This window comes from Delphinapterus leucas, chromosome 11 (assembly GCF_059928025.1).
Source record: "Delphinapterus leucas isolate spDelLeu-1000000601 "Yukka" chromosome 11, BTC_Dleu_Yukka2, whole genome shotgun sequence".
Classification (NCBI taxonomy): Eukaryota; Metazoa; Chordata; class Mammalia; order Artiodactyla; family Monodontidae; genus Delphinapterus; species Delphinapterus leucas.
Genome location: NC_143139.1, coordinates 52,370,860 through 52,391,631, shown reverse-complemented (window position 1 = coordinate 52,391,631; position 20,772 = coordinate 52,370,860). Strand labels below are relative to the sequence as shown.

Here is a 20,772-nt window from a genome sequence, read left to right as displayed (position 1 = left end):
AGTGTTCAAAGCTCCATCCAACCCTCTCCCCACAGTTTTCCTTATTTTTCTCCAGTCTTATCTTTCATTATTCTCCAATCTCATCCTTTCCTCTCCAATCAACCAACTTGTCGTTTTTTTTTTTTTTTTTAAGTGTTTATTTATTTATTTGGCTGTGCCGGGTGTTAGTTGCGGCATGCGGGATCTTTAGTTGTGGCACGTGGGATCTAGTCCCCTGAGCAGGGATCAAACCCAGGTCCCCTGCATTGGGAGTGCGGAGTGTTGGCCAATGGACCACCAGGGAAGTCCCTCAACTAACTTGTCTTGATTTCATTATACACCCAGCATTTCTTTACTCTGTTCCCTTGAATAAATTATGCCTCCACCAGGAATATTCTCTTCCCTTCTTTCAACCAATCCACTGACAGTGACCATCTCCTCAAAGATTTGGCTTGGAACTACCTAATTAGAACTAGCCTTCTCAGACCAACCACACATTAGGCATATATAGTGTCACACCATATATTTTCTGTGTTTTCACTATCGATCTGATCACCAGGTTGAAGCTTCCAGGTCAAGACTATGATCGTCAATGTCTTCCCCCAACTGTGGTCTAAGACAATGCTCTGCACACAGCAGATGTTCCATAAATATTTGTGAACTAAAAAGGAATGTGATTTGCAAAATGTTCAATAAACATGTGCTAACACAGAAAAGATTTTTATTAAAAGAGAACTTAGTTTGTAGGTCCACTTTTCAAACGCAATAAATTGATGATAGAGGTAAGGGCTATGGACTGAATATTTGTGTCCCCCCTAAATTCCTATGTTGAAATCCTAACCCTCAATGTGACGGTATTAGGAGGTGGGGCCTTTGGGAGGTGATTAGGTCATAACGGCTCCCCTCATGAATGGGATTAGTGCCCTCATAAAAGAGACCCCAGAGAGACCCCTCACACCTTCCACCAGAGAAAAGACGGCCATCTGTGAGCTCTCACGGGACACAGAATCGGCCAGGGCCATGATCTTGGATTTCCCAGCCTCCAGAACTATGAGAAATAAACGTGTACTGTGTATAAGCCACTCAATTTACAGTATTTCTGTTAGAGCAGCCCAAACGGACCAAGACAATAAGTAAAAGGGTGATAAGTAAAAAGGCTGACCGGCCAGAATATCTCTTAGCCTCCGCCTCTGCTACTCCTACCACTTCTTGACCATTATAACAGGAGCCACCATTTAGTGAGTGCATCCTCTTTGCCAAGCACCAGAAAGACTTTCTGCCATTTAACCCTAAGGGGTAGAAGCTATTATTCTCTTATTAGCACCTCGCAGAGAAAAAAACCTGAGGCGTAGAGGAGTCAAGCAGTTGGCTCAGAATCGCATTTTAAAGCCAGCTTCTTAAACCAGAGCTCTCCGATTTAAACAATTGTGGATACTGAACTAAAAGGACAGGGTGGCAAGAAGGTGGGGAGGAAAGTACAAGAAAAAGAAAATCATTTGGTCACATTTTGCAGAGCGCCATGCAGCCGACTTCCTCCCTAACTGTGGTGGCTGCAGTGGTGTGGCCCCATCCTTCCTTCCCGATCCAGGGAGGCACTCGGTCCCCAACAGGCAGGCGTGGCTGCTGAGGGCTCCCAGCTGAGCCCCAACCTGGGAATTGCTAGTGGGAGAAGGGAGCTGCCTCACCCCAATACAGCCCCACTCAGGGCTGGCTGGATGCAGGGATGCCAAAGCCCAAGCACCTTGCCTCATTTGGGGATAGTTTCTAAGGGCCACCCCAACTTCAGCAGTCCCCTCTACTTCCATATCCCAGCTCAGCTTCTCCAACTGCCCAATTCTGTCTTCCTCCTCCTTCCCTTACTTTTGCTATTCCCGAGAGCATTCTCAAAAAATTCCCCTGCAGGCAAATCTCTGCCTCTGAGCCTACTTCCTGGGAACTTGCCTGAAGACACTTGCCAATCACGAGAAAGCAGAAATGAGGGTCACAGCCTGTGCTCTGACCTAAAAGCAGGAGAGGCGTGCTGGAGGGGCACGTGCAAATCTCCCTGCCCAGTGTCAGCTGTGGGAAAGCCTTGTGACTCAGGCAGAGCGGGGATCCTGATGTTCCCTTTGCTCTGGTCGGTGGCCTTCCCTGTCCCCCTCTCCCATCAAGTACCAGGACCTCCACACTGTCTCCCTTCTCATCCCTCTTTCCTATCAAGCTCTGCTTTCAGGAAAGGAGGTAATGAATCAGTCACACAAAAGGAAAATGTTTAAAATTAATGGATTATTTCATGGGATTAAAAATAAATTCATGGCTTCCCTGGTGGCGCAGTGGTTGAGAGTCCGCCTGCCGATGCAGGGGATGTGGGTTCGTGCCCCGGTCCGGGAAGATCCCACATGCCGCGGAGCGGCTGGGCCCGTGAGCCGTGGCCGTTGAGCCTGCGCGTCCGGAGCCTGTGCTCCGCAACGGGAGAGGCTGCAACAGTGAGAGGCTCGCGTACCAAAAAAAAAAAAAAAAAAAAAAGTTCAAGCCACTTTAAACCAAAGAAAGAATATGTATAGCAAAATTCCAGGTATTTATTTATCTATCTACCCAGTTAGAACATATATTTAAGCACCTACAGTGCTGAGCTGGCTGAGAGCTGAGTGGAAGAGGGAGGTTCCACTAGGTGGAACCTAGTGGTTGGTTCCACCGACCGCTGAGACTTTCACTGTCCATCTCTGTCCCAGGCCCCATGAGGGCACACAAATTTTACACTGATTCCACGGGCAGTTGATGAACTGCCACACGGCGACAGGAGCAGATGCCTACGGGTTGTGTCCCCTCCACCCTACCCCCACCACTCCCCCAGGACAAAACAAAATCTAGAGTCTTTTTATATGAAATTCACTTCACCAGAAAAACAAAGTAAGCAATCAGTTCCTCTTCGGTTCAACTTGAAGGCGCACTTAAAGTTTTTCCCAAGATACTAGGTGATGGTTCACAAGAGGCAGAGCCTTTTAAATTCAGTCTCCTCTGCTATTCAGCAAAGGTGTATTTACCTACTTTGAGACAGGTTCATGATGAAGGGCACACAGGAAAAATGCACAGCGGGGTGCGGTGGGGGGGGTTTGCTACAGGGTATACTCTGTCTGAATCATCCTTTACGTCTGCTGAAGAAGAAAAAAGACGGAAGATGTTGCTTCTAATCTTCTCACGTGTCTCAAAAATGAACACTGGGATTGCCTCTCAGCTTGTCACAGGTGAGTACCTACAGCTAGGAGGCAGCGGGCTCAGTGGCATGGCAGGAGGCTGGAGACTCAAGGAGGAAGAATTTAAATTGCCCATCACTACTGTTATCTTGTGAGGAGTCCCTGTATAAGCCACTTAACCTTTCCTGAGACCTCAGTTTCTTTTTTTAAAAAAGTGAGATGAATACAGGTTCATTTCACAGTTTGCTGTGCGGTATAATTAATAAAATACACAAAACTGTCTATCCTACACTGTTCATTAATAATTCCCAAAGATAATACAAACTCTCCGATTGGCAATATAAGTGCAGCCTTTAAAATTAGGTAGACATGTTTTCATTAAAAGGTAAGATTTTAAATACTTCAATGAGATTTCTTAACACGTTACACACACACCAGGGAAACTACAGACAGAAAATAGGGTGAGGTCCGACTCATCCATGATGATGAAAGGGGCCTTCAGCTGTGACCTACAGCGCTGGGATAATTTACCTTGATATACTGCCACAGATGACGGAGCACGGTTCCGTGTTGTGCAAGTACTGAACGGCTTTGGTTGTTCCTATTAATATACTGATTCGAATGTGCCAAGAGAGCGGGGCTGTGTCACCCTGAAAAGACAACAGTAGTTGGTTTGGTTGTATTTTCTGAGTAAAAACCAATGAACGCTAATGAGGAGGTGGCGAGAGGGGGTAAATGAACATTGTAGTTTACCGTAACTTATTTTTAATTCAAAATAGGTTTTCCTCTACTACCAACGCTGGTTCTAGGCCCCTTTATAGGCAATGGAAATACCCAATAATTTTAATGTTATTTTACTTGAAATATGGCTAATAAGATGTTGAAGAGTTCACTAAACAAGATTTTTAAATTATTGTGGCACAACAGACAACAGTGTGGGTAACTGAAAATAATCCGTTTTTATTCTCATCTTAATTGAAATTTAACCAATTTGGAATCAGTTTTTAAAACTTATCTTTCAGAAACGTCACAAAAGAGGAACCATGGCATTTATTCAACCTCGTTCCTTCTCTTTAAGGTGTCTATCACTTTTATGTCTATCCTTTGTACTGAATGGTACTTTGCGTAAAGTTATGCAAATAAAAATTATCTGAGTAATAAGGGTAGTTGATGTAAACTCATTTGAGACATGGTATCAATGAGGAGTAAGGACCCAGCAACTCTTCTGGCCACCATGTTGCACAACACACAATAGCTCAAGTATTTCAGCAGCTGCCTCAGGGCTTTAGAGGGTCAGAGTATCAGGCAGAGTAATAGATATAACTTACTACACACTGTAATCTGTCAAAAAGTGATCCATTTCTCATATACGGATAAACCAGGCAAAACTTCTCACTCTCTGTAAAATATGCAGCCAACTCCAATATGTTTGGATGTTGGAACCTTGAAACAAAAGATTTTTTGAATCCATCAAACTGTTTATTCAAATAGGAAATGAATAACACTGTTTTGGGGATGGTAGGGTGGGTTGGGGAATAGGTATAAAGCAGAATATAAATTTGGCCAAGAGAGAAGGAATTTCAATGGACACATGATACAGATTTGCCTTCCAAATTGGTCTAAAGCGTTCTGACAGATATTAGCCAATATCCAAATATAAGACAGACATCTTAAGAAAGTAAAAAGCTCTTAAGATTTGGGGTTTGGGGAACTTTACAACAAATAGGAAACAATATTTGATATTAACTTATTTTTATCAACATGAAACCCAATATAACTTATTTATTAAAGATAATACAACTGAAATTATCCATTTCATTGCTTCAGGTATACATGTGTAACTAAAATCACCAAAATAGAAGAGTTCGGAAGACTGTTTTCATTCATCCATTTACTGAATGCTACCATGTCAAGTGCTGTACTAGGCCCCAGTCCCACAGTTAAGAGACATCCAGTGCCTTCAGAAAGCTTGTATTGTTACCTGAAATCCATGTGACTAGTCAAGTTTGATGCTGAAAAACACATCACTGATTTTTAAATCCCAGAATTCTGTGTCAGTATCGTATATATTTTTCAGGTTCTTTTTTAAAAAAACTCTATTTCTTGAGGGCATGTGTCATCACTGTGAAAACCAATGGAACCCAGTAATAGCTATGAAATATAAAACATGTGAAATTCACCACACATACTGTGAGCTCAGCTCAATTCAACAATTATTTATGGAACACCTCCTATGTCTTAGGCATGCCTGCTGATATTAAAATAAATAAAGCTATTTTTCCATAAATGGTGTTATATATAAAACCCTATTATAGGGCTTCCCTGGTGGCGCAGTGGTTGAGAGTCCGCCTGCCGATGCAGGGGACACGGGTTCCTGCCCCGGTCCGGGAGGATCCCACATGCCGTGGAGCGGCTGGGCCCGTGAGCCATGGCCGCTGAGCCTGAGCGTCTGGAGCCTGTGCTCCGCAATGGGAGAGGCCACAGCAGTGAGAGGCCCACGAACCGCAAAAAAAAAAAAAAAAAAAAATCCTATTACACATTTCTTCAGTAGCAAAACTTACCTATAAAACACACGTGTGTGTGTGCATGTGTGTCTGTGTGTGTGTGTATATATATATATACCTCCCTTCTGAGTCCCTCTATTCCTTCTTCCTCAAGAAAGGCAATATGTGTGTGTGCGTAAGTATACATACATAAACACATAATACAATCCCTTAAGTAGTTCCCTTAACATTAAACAAAAAAAACTCATCCTCAGGTCTCAGCTTAGACGTTACTTTTTCCAAGACACCTACTCTGCCGCCCACCCGCCTCCCCAAGTTAGCATTTCCTCCTCCCTCAGTGCTCTGTACTTGCTTGTCTTATGATTTAACTTACTGAAATTGCCTGTTTGCCTGTGCACTTCTCCCCTAAACCCACTCCAGACAGTATGTTCTATGAGGAGAAGCCTGCCTCTGACCTATCTACTAGCAAATGTCTGAGAAGAGGGAGATTGAGTATGATTCAGGAAATAAACTGGATCTTGTTAAAAAAAAAAAAAAAGTATGCTCTGTCTCAGTTTCCTCATCTGCAAAATGGGGATAATAGCAGGACTCACCTCACAGGATTGTTGTGAGGATTAAAGAATTAATACATGTGAATTACTTGGTATAGGGCCTAAAACTAAAGAAATATTAGCAATATAAATGATAATGATGGCACACCAGGAATATTCAACGTCATAGGGTTGTTAATTCTCTCTAAAGTAATACATAAATGCGTCAGCAGAATAAATCCAAATGGATCAGATATACAAATGTAAAAAATGAAAATATAAAAGTACTTGGAAAAAATGGCATAACTATTTTATAACCTCTCAGTGGGGAAGGCCTTTTAAACGATAATATAAAACCCAGAATCCATAAGAGAAAGTATAGATTAAATTCAACTACATGAAAACTGTTTTCACATGGCCAAAACTAGAATAAGCAAAGACAAATGAAAATGTGGTAAAAAATTATTTGTATCTTGTAACATAAAAATAGGGCTAATTCTCTCTAATATATAAAATGCTCTTACAAACCATTAAGAAAAAACCCAACAGCCTAATAAAAAAATGGGCAAAAAACATTAACAGATATTTCATGGAAAAGGAAATACATCTCAATATATGAAAAGATTCATTCATCATAGAAAAAGAAATTTAAACTACACTGAGAAACCATTTCCACTTAGCACATTAGAAAAAACTAAAAGAATAAACGCTATGTTATCAAGAATATGGGGAACCAGGCACTCTAACATATGACTGGTATAAGTGTAAATTCATATAGCTTCTACTGGAGGACAATGTGGTAACATGTAACACATACAACCATTTGACCCTATAATTTTATTTATGTGAAGCTTTCTTAGTTTTCTAAGTGATATTAAAACTTAGATAAGTTTTCCAACAGGTCTGAAATAACATATATAAAAGGTTTCTTGTTGTAGCATTTTTTTCTTAAGTAAAAGATTAGGAGAAATCTAAACATCCATCAGTAGGAAACCGGTTGATTACATTACAGCACGGCACACAGTGGAATACTAAAATGAGCAAAGTGAACAACGTATGCATGCTACCTCTTGTGTGAGAAGAGGAAAGTAAGAAAACAAAATACATATATGCTTGCACATAAAATATCTCTGAAAAGATATACAGGAAACTGATAATTCTGTTGCCTTTGGGAAAATCAGCTGGGTAGCTGGATGAGAATAGTGGAAGAAAATCTCTTGGCTTACCCTTTTGCCCTTTTGGAATTTTGAAGTGTCTGAACTTATTATTTATTCATAAGCAAAGAAATAAAGTTTAAATATAAAAACCTTATTAAAATTTTGGTTTTAGTTTTTTGTTGACTAAATGATATATTAAGTGTTTATACTTAGCCTCTAACATTTTGATTTCTGGTCCTGGGTATAAACGGAGAAGGATTTAGGATAATACCTCTCTCCCCCCAATTCATGTATTGGTTTAGAAAACATCTGAAAAGAACATTTTCTGTTTGTAAAGGGTGATGACTGAACTCTATAGGGTTAGGGGCCTTCAGTGAGACAGGTTGCACAGCTGCAGATATGAATATATATGAAAATGAAGTCATTTTAGTTTGTCTCCAAGGACTTTCAAGTTCATGAATGAATTCCCAGAAAATAATGTGCACATCGAAAGCACTTGATTTCTTCACCTAAAAACTCTCTTCCAGAAGAGGTTTATATTGATGAAACAGTTTCTTGACTGGAATGTCTCTAAGAAAGGGGGGAAATGGTAATATATATACAATTCTAAAGTTCTAAGAATTAGTTTACATTCAGTCATGTTAGTCACACATGATTTAACCCATTTCCTTGTGACAGTTTCTTGTTAAAATATGTTCAAGTGAATTATGTAAATGGTCTACTTTAAAATGTATTCCAAGGAATATACTAAAGCAGATGTCAAAATTTTACCCGATGTTCTAACATCCAACCCACATTTATTAAATGCCAACCATGCCAAGCTCTGTGCTGTAGAATCAAAGATGAACAGAGATGAAAACCAGGCACAAGTGGAGAAATCCAAAGCAATATACTCACAGCAGTAAAACTTCAAGCTCAGATAAAAAGCTCTTCCATTGTTTCTTACATTGCATTTTTTTCTCCTAAATATCATACAGAAACACAAGAAAACAAATAAGGAAAGGATCTCTCTATTTCTGGGATTCTTACCTAGGGTCTATAGTCTCCCTGAAATTAGATACTTTATGGCATAAATGCATATGAACATTTTTCTGGGGAGAGGATCCTTAGCTTGCATCAGACTTTCAAAAATCCATTAACCCCAAAACAGATTTAGAACCACTGCTTTTGAATTAGAAGTTTTTCATGAAATGTATCATACTGCTCTATTTTATATTCAAACCCTTTCACCATATTTTGTACACATTTACATGAATTCAAAAATATGTATTCAAAGAAAATCCCATGACAGAAACTCCCCACTTGATCTCAAAGAATCCTGGTTGTGATAGTTGTATTCTGATTAGAATTGATTTCAATAATTTGGCATTTATGACTTGGGTCATTTGGCTGTTGGTTCAAGTTTACCTTCGTACTAATTTTGAGAAAATGGGCCCACTAGGAAAATGAAACATATAACTCCTTACTTCAAAGGAGATTCAGAAGCTAGCAGAGTGCCTGACATATGAATAAACTAATGAATTCAATAATATTGTATGGAGCACCTCCACTGTTCTTGATGGCTTCATACACCTGACATCGTTGCACGTCTCTGAATCTCAAATTCCTAACTTCTACCATGAAAGGGTTAAAGTAAGTGTGCTCCAGTTATCGTTTGCAAATTGCTAGACAGGGCAGGGTTCTTTTTTGTTTTTGTTTTCTTTTTAAATATTTATTTATTTATTTAATTTATTTTTTGGCTGCACTGGGTCTTCGTTGCTGTGCGCGGGCTTTCTCTAGTTGCTGCGAGCAGGGGCTACTCTCCGTTGTGGTGCGCGGGCTTCTCATTGCAGTGGCTTCTCTTGTTGCGGAGCACGGGGTCTAGAGCGCAGGCTCAGTAGTTGTAGTGCACGGGCTTAGTTGCTCCGCGGTGTGTGGGATCTTCCTGGACCAGCGGTCGAACCCGTGTCCCCTGCATTGGCAGGCGGATTCTTAACCACTGCGCCACCAGGGAAGTCCCATGGCAGAGTTTTTAGAGCTCTCTGTCCTCAGGAACAAAGGGAGAGAAATCCAACAGGAATCCTGGAAACTATTTTCCAAGTTAACCGAAGAAGTCAGAAACAATAAACTAGTCTAACAAATCATTTGCAAGGACCACATTATGAGAATTTACATTTTAAAAAACCACTGCCCTGGGAGCGAGTGGACTGGGTGTCAGGCCCACCTCTAACACTCATTATTTGTGACTTATTGTCACCAAACCTCCCTGGGATCCTCGTTTTCTTCATCTGAAAAACTGAAGGGGTTAGTTTTCGTGTTCATGCTACCCTAGCACTCTTGCTGCTCAGAGTGTGTTCTGTGCTCCTCTGGGAGCTGGTGGGAAATGCTGAGTCTCAGGTCCCTACCCAAATGTGCTGCATCAGAATCTGCACTGTTAAGATCCCCAGGTGAGCTGGATGCACTCATCTAACACACCTAAGTACAGTTCCCAGCCTCAGTCCCTCTAAGAAAGGTTACCGAAATGAAGGTCTCAATGTTACAAAACTACATTTCTAGTAAAAAATGTTCTGTGGCTAAGGCTTCATTAAATTATCTCATTTTTCCTGATGTGTATGTGTATGTGTGTGTAGGAGTTTGTACAATCTCTAGGTCTTGGGTAACTTTGTTACCTCCTGCCTTTTTACCAATACTGAATAGCAACTAAATTCATGAAAACAGCCTATGCGCTTCATTCAATTCACCTAACAAACATTTATTGAGCAACTACTATAGGCCAGGCTCTGTAATACAGCATTGGGATACAAAGATAAATAAAAGCTCCTTAAAGAAAACCATCCAGTCCACTGGGAGAGGCAGATGAAGAAATCAATACTATGAGACAGTGGTATTTTCCTGCGACTGTACAGAGGAGGGTCACCAAAACCATCCTGGAGGGGTTGGAGGCAATCAAGGAAATGATCATTGTCTTCGGGACAGAAAGGGCAAAGACAGCCCATTCTGAAGCCAGACCCCTGGAAAGAACACTCCCAAGAGGGAGTGCGAGTTGGTGGCAGCTGCAGAGAGAAGAGGAAAGTAGACGCATGGAGTCTTTGGGGAGGTGGTCCTGGGGCTCAACCAGAAGAGAATGTACAAATGGGGCCAGGGACACACTGGCCCTAAGAAGCAGCCTTCAGTTAGGACACCTCTAGAGTAACCACATTCTTCCTGTTGAATGGTTATAACAATAGATTGTTTCATTTCTTCATTAGACACTCATCTTCTCAGGAATCTTGAGATGTCTGTACAGAATTAGTGGGGCAGATGCAGTTTGAGGAAATGGACAAAGTGGGTTAATAATTTTTTTAAAGAGGCCCTGTAATCTAAGCTGCAAAACTGGAACCACCTCAGATCCCTCCTTCTCCCCTATTTCCCCAGCCCTGTCTAACAGATCACCAGATTTGCTCCATTTCACCTCATCTTTCAGACATAGTACCCTCCCTTGCCATCCCCACTGCCTCTGCCCTGGCTTAGAGTGGTTACCAACACTGGTCACACATCTGAACCACCTGGGGACGCCTACCACCACCACTACTCTGACCCAACCAGATGCTGCAGAGCTCAGTTTTTAAAACGCTTCCTGGGTGATTCTAATATTAAACTGGAGAATACAGGTTTCAGCCCTATCCACTTCAGTTTACACATCTGAAATATCCCTCTGCCAGGTCTTTCTATCTCTAGTCTAATTCCTGCCGTCTTTCCTCCAGTGCCCCTGCCAACTTCCAGTCCATCATCTGACCGGTAATCAAAGTGATACTTCAAAACACAAATCTCGTCCTTTCACTCTCCTACTTAGAAACCATCCATGGACTTCACCTATCTTTCCAGTATCATCTGATGCCACTACGTTCCCACCCTCTCACGCTAAACTCTACTCCACCAAACCAACTGGTCTTCGTGAGTAAGACACAGGCTTTCAGGCATGTGCCTCTAGGCCTGGGCACCTGCTATCTCTTCCATCTAGAAAGTACTTCCCTCGCTGTCTGGGAAATTCTCCTTATCCTTCAAAATCCACTTGAAAGGTCACTGCCTTTCATCCACTTTTCCATTTGTTTACTGAGGAAATGTTTACTGCATGGTTACTCTGTGCCAGCCCCTCCTCTGCCTATCTTCTATGTGCTCCCATGACCTTTGGGGCAAATCTCTCCTAAAGTGCTTATCACACTGCAATTTAACCGTTTCTTTACCTGTTTTCCCCATAAGACTGGGAACTCTTGGAGAATGTAACTATGCTTTATTCATCTCCACCCAACACGCAGCCCGTAAAAGAAGTTTAGTAAATGTTTATTGGCTGTTGACCAACAATGAAGAACAGCTCTTTGGGTATGCGTGTGCAGACCTATCTCCTCCTGACTCCTGCGTCGGAACCCCAATAGCCTTTCTGCTTCCCTGCCTGTACTCAGCTGTATTCTAACCTCCTGCTCCGATCATTGTCATGCTGCTCCTCTTTCCCCCTCTCCTGAACTGTGATTGAAGACGACGATTCATAAAGTAGCACCGAATATCAGTCTGTGGCTTAGCCTGTGAAGCTGCCTGGAGAGGGCGCTGCCCATCCTAGAAAGCCAGGAAAACTGGAGCAGACCAGCACAATCCGACCATCTTAAGCAAAGTCCCAATGGTCCTAACAATGCTTTTCAGAAAAGTCTTTCTCAGGCCATACATCTGGGGAGGGGAAGGATTTAACTTCCACATTCCTGCAAGACAGGCATTCATTTCTCAGTCACCAGAGGTCATATATCTTATTTCCATTTATGAAATTTTATTTTCAAGTATACCTCCTTTCAATGTTGATGAAAAATGACACATTTTAATGTGAAATATGAGCCAGTAAATGGAATGGATATCCTGTGATAGTAATTCTTTCCATACCTGTTTAAATAATTTAATGGCATATGTTCGGTTTTGGATTTCCACTCTGTATACCTCAAAAATTTCCCCTTCTCCGATTAAAAAGTCTTTGTGGAAATTTCTGGTTCCTTCTATGACATTGTGAAAGCTGATGGAGGATTTAAACAATATTCCTTAGGAAGGAAAGTAGGGAGAAGATAAGTTACTTTTTCTCTTTTTAAGAATCAACCATCATTATAAAGAACCAAGACTTCCCTACTAGAAACAAATCAGGGCCCAGTGAAAAGTCAACAGAGAAAGGCCCAGGAGCAAAAACTGAAGCCCACCATGTGCTCTCTGTACATTTACTTGGGCCTGGCTCCCACCATCCCACAGAGCCAATGGCTTTTTAGATATTCAAACAAAAGCACTGTGATTCTATCACCTTTCCAAAGAGATCAGCCAGACAACTTAGTTGGGGAAACTTTTCCAAGACTGTTTCCCTGTCATTAAATCAACAGATTGCTGTTGACCCACTATGAACCTAAAACCAGTAAAAAAAAAAAAAAATTATAGAAGTGGAAATTTTGATATGACTAAATAATATTCTCTAAGCATGACTGGGAGAAATGTTTTTCATAAGCCAAATCCTCTAAATGGCTAACTAACTTGCTCAGAGATGCTTCAGCTTCAGCTTTTAAAAAAAATCATCTAAAGCAGAGATTGGGAGGAAACACTTCAAAGGTAATCAAATACAAATTCAAAGGGAAAAGCCTGGCTAAATGCTTCAGAGACCAATTTTGGCTATGTTTACACACTTAGACTGTTTGATTTAAACCTTTTTTGCCAAACATTAAAGGACCACAACCTTATCTAACTATTCTAATTCTCTTTTGAACCAAAGAAGCATCGGATCTAGTGGCAAAGATTAGGCTAGGCAGCCTTAAATAGCCACTAAAGTTTATCAGAATGATTCCCAGATAGAAGTAAATTATTCTCCCTGCTGATAAAGTAGGAAAGTTGGTGTGGAAAATAACTGATTTTCATAGTGACCTTCAGCACTGCTCTACAATCACCTCTAAAGATTTCTCTATAAGTGCTATGAAAATTTCTAAAACTGTATAAAACCCAACATAATTTTTAAATGTCTTCCTATGACACATAAAAATAGCAAATGTCATGAAATTCTCCCGAGACCACAATTATGCTCTTTACTGGCCAATGAATTTTTAATATAACAATAATGTATCACCCATCAGAACTATGTGTCAGTCAAAATTGAGAATATTTTGATATCTATGAAAAATTTATCCTGAATCTGCATATTAATGAATAGTTATTATGTTTATTGGATCTTTCTAAATTTCACTTAAAAGAATTCATGAATTCACTTAAAGGAAAACATGATTTAAAGAAAAGTTGTTTTGTTTTTCTTACCTTTTTCATTATGTTCAGGAATAAGAACATTATCCACTGTGACACTAGCTGTTTCCTAGGAGAAGAAATACATATTAAAGTATAATTCAATTTCATAAAGTCTAGAAAGAACAGAACCCCAACAGAAATCCAAAGCTTCCCCTGGGACTGTACAGTGCAACAGGGTGGAATCTAATTTAGAAGAAAGGTAGTAGAATGCAAAGTTATTCTATTTTATTCAATAGTATTCACTGCTATATATATTCCATACCAACGGTAAAAACTCAAGTATCAAAGTCATAGTTATAGTCAATTTTTTTTGTGTGTGTGTGTGGTACGCGGGCCTCTCTGTTGTGGCCTCTCCCGTTGCGGAGCACAGGCTCCGGACGCGCAGGCCCGGCAGCCATGGCTCACGGGCCCAGCCGCTCCGCGGCCTGTGGGATCCTCCGGGACCGGGGCACGGACCCTCATCCCCTGCATCGGCAGGCGGACTCCCAACCACCGCGCCATCAGGGAAGCCCTATAGTCAATTTTAAATGACTTCTATTGCTGTAAAAATGATCACCGCTAATTTGCTTTAATAAAAACTAACAGTAACATGCAAAACACTAGAACAGGAAAACTAAAAGCTGAGTTAAGACAAATGCGTAACTTACAGTACTCTTAAAAGTTCTAAGACTCATCTCTGACAGATACTGAGAGGACAAAGCTCTTAACTCTTCAAACATTTACAAATCTCCAATTTCCTGAATCCCCAAATAAATGAACAAGAATGAGAGCTCAAGCTCTCCAGAATTTAAAAAAGTACCTGCAAATACAGCATTTTTCTGCCTGATAACTTCATTCCTTACACTCAATTATATATGCAACAGGGTTCAAGGGTCATTCCCCATGCGCACACACTGTACCTTGGATAACATGATCGGAAATCCTTTTCCCTGATGACTCTGCTCTGAAGGATTCAAGGCTGCCCCTGAAAGAGAAATAAGGGACTATAGATACAAAAAATGTTATGTTCTTAACAAACTTTTTTTTCTTTTTTACACTGAAAATAAATACCTTGCTAGTAAGGTTCATTTCTAAAGCTCAGTTTCATTCCCATTGAATGGTTTCAAATTTCCATATGTGAAAGAGCTTTCTAATGATCAAATATACAAACATACCTTTGTTCACTTAAAACATGAGCACCTATCTTTTTTTCTTGTTTGTTCGTTTGTATTTTTGTTTTTTTAATTTTTGGCTGTGAGGCGCGGCACGTGGGATCTTAGTTACCTGACCAGGGATCAAACCCGTGCCCTCTGCAGTGGAAGCTCGGAGTCTTAACCACTGGACCGCCAGGGAAGTCCATGAGCACCTATCTTAAATTATTGTTAGACATCATTAAAAATATTGAAGTATGAAGGAGAGAACTGACAGGAAAAAAGCAATGTTGTTATCAGTTTTTTGTACATGTATTTAAAATTTTTACGATTATGGGATTATACCTCTCTCGGTTAGTTCACTTTTTATCCCATCTTGTGCCATAAGGTATTAGAGGGGTGAGTGAGTGTGTGTGTGTGTGTGTGTGTGTGTGTGTGTGTGCACATGCGCAATCTATCACAAATGCCCACAAATGCTGCCCAATTGAAGACTATTACTTCTGTCTGAACTAAGGAAGTCTATGTAGCTTCCTACAAAAAATTAAAACTCTGCAATATTTTGCTGTTACTTCTGACATTTTGATTCAGACTTCAGAAGTTTTATTTCATCTTCTAGTTTTTCTTAGATTGTATTCTAATGTTTCCTAGATTATTTTGCTTAGAAGACTAGCAACAAAATACAATCAATTAATAATAAGCCTCCTTGAACAAAACTATAAATCAGTTAGGCCGAACAGACATCTATAGAACATTCCATCCAAAACAGAAGAATATACTCATACTTTGCAAGTGTACGTTGAACAGTCTCCAGAACAGATCACATGTTAGGCAATAAAATGAGCCTCAATAAATTTGGAAGGATGAAATCATACAAAGCATATTCTTTGACTACATGGAATTAAAGTAGAAATCAAGGGCTTCCCTGGTGGCACAGTGGTTAAGAATCTGCCTGCCAATGCAGGTGACACGGGTTCAAGCCCTGGTCTGGGAGGATCCCACATGCCATGGAGCAACTAAGCCCGCGTGCCACAACTACTGAGCCCGTGCTCTAGAGCCCGCAAGCCACAACTGTTGAGCCCACGTGCCACAACTACTGAGCCCGCGCACCAAGAGCCCCTGCTCTGCAACAAGAGAAGCCACTGCAGTGAGAAGCCTGCGCACCGCAATGAAGAGTAGTCCCCACTCACTGCAACTACAGAAAGCCCGCGTGCAGCAATGAAGACCCAATGCAGCCAAAAATAAATAAAAATAAATACATTTTTTAAAAATGCAAAAAAAAATAAAGTAGAAATCAATAACAAAAGGAAATTTTTTTTGGAAATTGACAAATACATGGAAATTAAACACCAAACTCATAAATAACCAATGAGCCAAAGAAGAAATCACAAGGGAAATTAGAAAATACTTTGTGATGGATGAAAACAAAAACACAACATGCCAAAACATATGGCATGCAGCAAAAGCAGCGCTTAAAGGGAAATTTATTGCTGTTAATGCCCACCTTTAAAAAGAAGAAAAATATCAAATAAATAGCCTAAACTTTTGCCTTGAGGAACTAAAAAAGAAGAAACAACTAAACCACAGGAAGCAGAAGGAAGGAAGAATTAAGACTGGAGTGGAAATAAATGAAACAGAAGAACAGAATAGAAAAACAGAGGAGAAATATCAATGAAACTGAAGATGGTTCTTTGAAAATATAAACAAAGTTGACAATCTTTTAGTTAGACTGACCAAGAAAGAAAGAAGACTCAAAATTACTAAAATTAAGAACAAAAGACATAACTACTGACCTTACAGAAATAAAAAGAATTATAAGGGAATGCTGTGAACAACTATTTGTCAAAAAACTAGATAAATGACATGGACAGATTCCTAGAAAGACACAAACTACCAAAACTAATTCAAGAAGAAATAAACAACCTGAATGGGTCTGTAACAAGGGAAGAGATTTAATTAATATTTTAAGACTTCCCATAAAGAAAAGCCCAGCCCCAAGTGGCTTCACAGGTAAATTTTACCAAACATTTAAAGAAAATTTAAGACCAGTTCTTCACACATTCTTCCAAAATAAAAGAGGAGGAAACAACTCCCAAATCTTTCTTTGAGGCCAATATTGTCCTAATATCAATGCCACACAAAATAGCACAAGAAAACTACAGACCTATATCCCTTATGAATATAGATGCAAAAATCCTCACCAAAATACTAAATCCAGAAACATATAACAAAGATGAGTTACCATGACCAAGTGGGATCATCCCAGGAATCCAAGGTTAGCTTAATATCTGAAAATATACCACATTAATAAAATGAACAAACTCATAAAATCCAATAATCTATCATGATGAAGCTCTAGGGAGAGAAAAAAAAATTTCCTTAATTTGGTAAAGGGCATCTGTGAAAAACTTACAGTGAACATCATACATAATGGTGAAAGACTGAATGTTTTCTCCTTAGATCAGGAACAAGAAAAGAATGTGTTGGTCTTGCCACTTCTATTCAACATTATACTAGAGGTTCCAGCGAGGGCAATTAGGCAAGAAATAGCAAACATCCTGAATAAGGTATTGTTGGGTAGAACAAAATTTGAAGTTTGGGGGCTGCAAGGGCACTGAAAGCCATTGTCCTTTTGCTGCACATAAAAAGAGAGACAATACTTCACTGTCATATAAAATGGGAGATCCAAAATGGCTTGACTAAGGTGATTAAGGTGAAACCATCCCACCAAATGGAACAATTTTAAGGAAAGCTAGGCAAAAACAGATTATTTAGATAAGTGATAACTCTGTTCATGGTAGCAACAAAGAAAGACTAAATCTTTATGCATTTCAATTAGGAGCTCCAACTCCTGACTTCAGTGAGCTGCTCTCATAGGAAACACCTGTGCAGCAGGTTACATTTAGATGTTTCCAATGAATCATCACGTGGCTGCTTTCAACGAGCTATACAATTAATGTTTTTAAGATCATAATTTAAAGCATTAACTCAATAAACTGCAAATAAATAATGCTATTTTCCTTAGCAAAGGATTCAGAACAAAGCAGTAACCTCCTTTTCATCTCAGATGTATCTACCTCCTGGTATTAGGGCAGTAATTGATTGCCTTTCCACAAATCAACTAATCCCACATTGTAAAAAATAAATTAATTTTCCATGTGCAACAGACTAGGAGTCAACCAAGGATGTGGAATTTTTGTCCATATAATTCCCCGCTGCATAAATAAACAACATAGAGTGTGAAAAGACACCCTGAAATCTATTCTAGGACACTGAAGTATAAAATATACCCATGTCCTATCAAATTGGTGTGAGTTTATACTGTGAACAACAAGTCACGTGGGTGGTTTCAGTGGCTGGAAAAGGCTCAGATAATGAAAAGGCATTACATTTACAGCTCCCAGAGACTCACTGCATTTCACCTGATCAGTCAGCTTCAGAGTGAAGCATTCTGCTGTAAAAAACTAAGTGAAGGGACTTCCCTGGTGGTCCAGTGGGTAAGACTCTGCACTCCCAATGCAGGGGGCTGGGGTTCGATCCCTGGTTGGGGAACTAGATCCTGCATACATGTTGCAACTATGAGCTCGCATGCCGCAAGTAAGAGTTCGCATGCCACAACTAAGAGTCCGAATGCTGCAACTAAGAAGTCCACATGCCACAACTAAAGAGCCACATGCTGCAGTGACGAACTCACGTGCTGTAACTAAGACCTGGAGTGGACAAAATAAATAAATAAATAAACATTAAGGAAAAAAAAAACCCTAAGTGAAGAAATAGTGTGCAACAGAAAAAAGGGATTAGCCAAGTTATACAGATAATATCATGGTGGAAGCCTATTGGGAACTGTCTAATACCTTATTAATGTGAAAAACCTATAAACTAAAAGTCATTCTGAAGCTACAGTTTTCTGGTACAAACCTCTTGGGATTTCTTCTTGTGTGTGCAAAGCTTCTTTAGGTGATGAGGCAGTGGCTTGAGTGGACAAAATATATTATCAAAGAGCATGTGTGCAAATACACAGAACTAAAAATATGCCTGGATGAAAAAGCCAAAGAATAAGCCTGCTGATTTAAAGGAGTTTCCAACCTAAGAGCCCTGAATCTATAACATAAGACCCAAGATCACTCAAGATCATTCTTGTTGAAGTCAATGAATCTAAAGTGGAATAAACAGAACAGGTGACATTGGGAGATTATTTTATTGACAAAGAGTGAACAGAGAAAACTTCATGAGCTTTATGTATCAGGTTACTATAAATGTAACGCATGACACAGCATCAGAAAGAGAAGACAAAGAGAGGGAAGAATCAAGCCACTGTGAAACGGACAGTAAACAGGTTAGAAGTTAGAAAGCCATGGCATGAAAAGAGCAGTGAAGACAATAGAGAAATCCCAGGGTTATTTCGGAGGTATCATCCGCACTAAAATACAAGGGGGAAACCCAATTATTTTTAACTTCTAATCATACGGTAAAACAAATTATAGCATTATTTGTATTTTACTCATATTGTGGTTCTTTCTGGTCATGTTTATGACTCAGAGAGTCAGAGTTTTAGACAGAGAGCTGATTCTCTTAACTAAGTGAGAATGAAACATTTTAAGAAGCGTAGCTTGTAAATAAATATTTTTTTAAAAACCAAACTATAAAGTGGTAGAAGGGAATGTGTTGTATAAGTTAGGCAATAAGAAAAGAAAGTGTCAGACACAGAAGTGTGAAGCTGCAAACCCCGCTTCAGATAAAAGTCACAGGTAAGGAATCACTGACATACAGCATGACCAGTCAATGTCTTAGATAAAATACAATATTTACAAGTTACAGTTCATATAAAATTGAGTAAGAGCCATATCGTTAGAATCAATGCTTACCATAAGTTGCAATTAAATGGATAGCTCGATGATGCCCCATCTCCTGGAGAATCTGTAAAAGGTCACCAATAGTCTTGTTTTTCTGTGCCCAGGACCAAAGTAATTCTCTTGTTCCACTTTTACCCTGGTCTACATATTTTTCAATGTGACGAACATCCAGCCAGCTGCTTGAAAGTCGCTCCGCTGTGGAAATTGTAATAGGAAGAACCAAAGAATAGTTTACTTCTATTGGAATCCCTGTTTTTTTGTGTGTACCTTATATGTTCTGTTGCATTTTATTTATATTTTTATTTTGAACTAATTTTAGCGTGTATTTCTCACCCAACTTCCCCTAATGTTAACATCTTACGTAACCATGGTACAAAGATCAGACCCAGAGATTACTAAACTGAAGACCTTATTCTAATTTCACCTGTTTTTCTACTGATGTCTTTTTTCTGTTCTAAGAGCCTATCCAGTTTCTCACATTGCGATTACTTGTTCCTTCTCCTTAATCTCCACTAATCTGATGTTCCTCAGTTTTTCCTTATCTTTAAGGACAGTGAAATGCTGTTGTATCCTTCTCAGTGCATAGTATCAAGAGGTTCATGATGTCCATGTCTTATCACTGGTGATGTTAACCTTGATCCCTTGGTTAAGGTGATGTCTGCAGGTTTCTCCACTATAAAATTATTATTAATTATTTTTAACTAATAACGATGTTGGGGGAGATACTCTGAGACTATGGAAGCAACCTGCTTCTCAGATTTTGCCTAAAAATATCTGCATCTATCTATGGTTCTTGTTTATCATAATTATTACTGTGGGGTTTGTTTAATGGTATTTTTCAATTTTCCCTTTTTCCTTCTATGTTCATTAACTACAATTCTTCTGTAAAAAAGTATTATCTCTTCTTCCCCATTTATTTAGGTAATTAATTTATTTATATCAGTGTGGACTCATGGATATTTATTTTACTCTACAGGTTAAAATCCAATAGTACCATCATTTATTTTGTTGCTAAAATTGCTGCAGCTTTGTCCATTCAGGCTGCTCCTGTATTCTTTTGGCAAGCCCTATCATTTTGGGAACACTTTCTTATTGCTCTGGCTTTACAAGATGCTCTAGGCTCATTTTGTATTCCCCCTGCCCAAGCCCTTGATATAATTACTTTTCCAAGGAGTCCTGATT

The 20,772-nt window shown here is 39.6% G+C and overlaps 1 protein-coding gene across 1 annotated transcript in view; it reads right to left on the bottom strand.

Annotated features, from left to right (window-relative positions):
• The window catches only part of IRAK3 (interleukin 1 receptor associated kinase 3), a 58,606-nt gene that overhangs the window by 18,988 nt on the left and 18,846 nt on the right, over positions 1-20,772 (bottom strand). The window contains exons 4-10 of the mRNA XM_022571603.3: positions 19,603-19,785; positions 14,510-14,574; positions 13,623-13,677; positions 12,228-12,379; positions 8,241-8,305; positions 4,481-4,595; positions 3,684-3,802 (exon numbers count right to left, since the gene is read on the bottom strand). Coding sequence (XP_022427311.3) covers positions 3,684-3,802; positions 4,481-4,595; positions 8,241-8,305; positions 12,228-12,379; positions 13,623-13,677; positions 14,510-14,574; positions 19,603-19,785 — 754 coding nt within the window. The remainder of the gene's footprint in view (positions 1-3,683; positions 3,803-4,480; positions 4,596-8,240; positions 8,306-12,227; positions 12,380-13,622; positions 13,678-14,509; positions 14,575-19,602; positions 19,786-20,772) is intronic.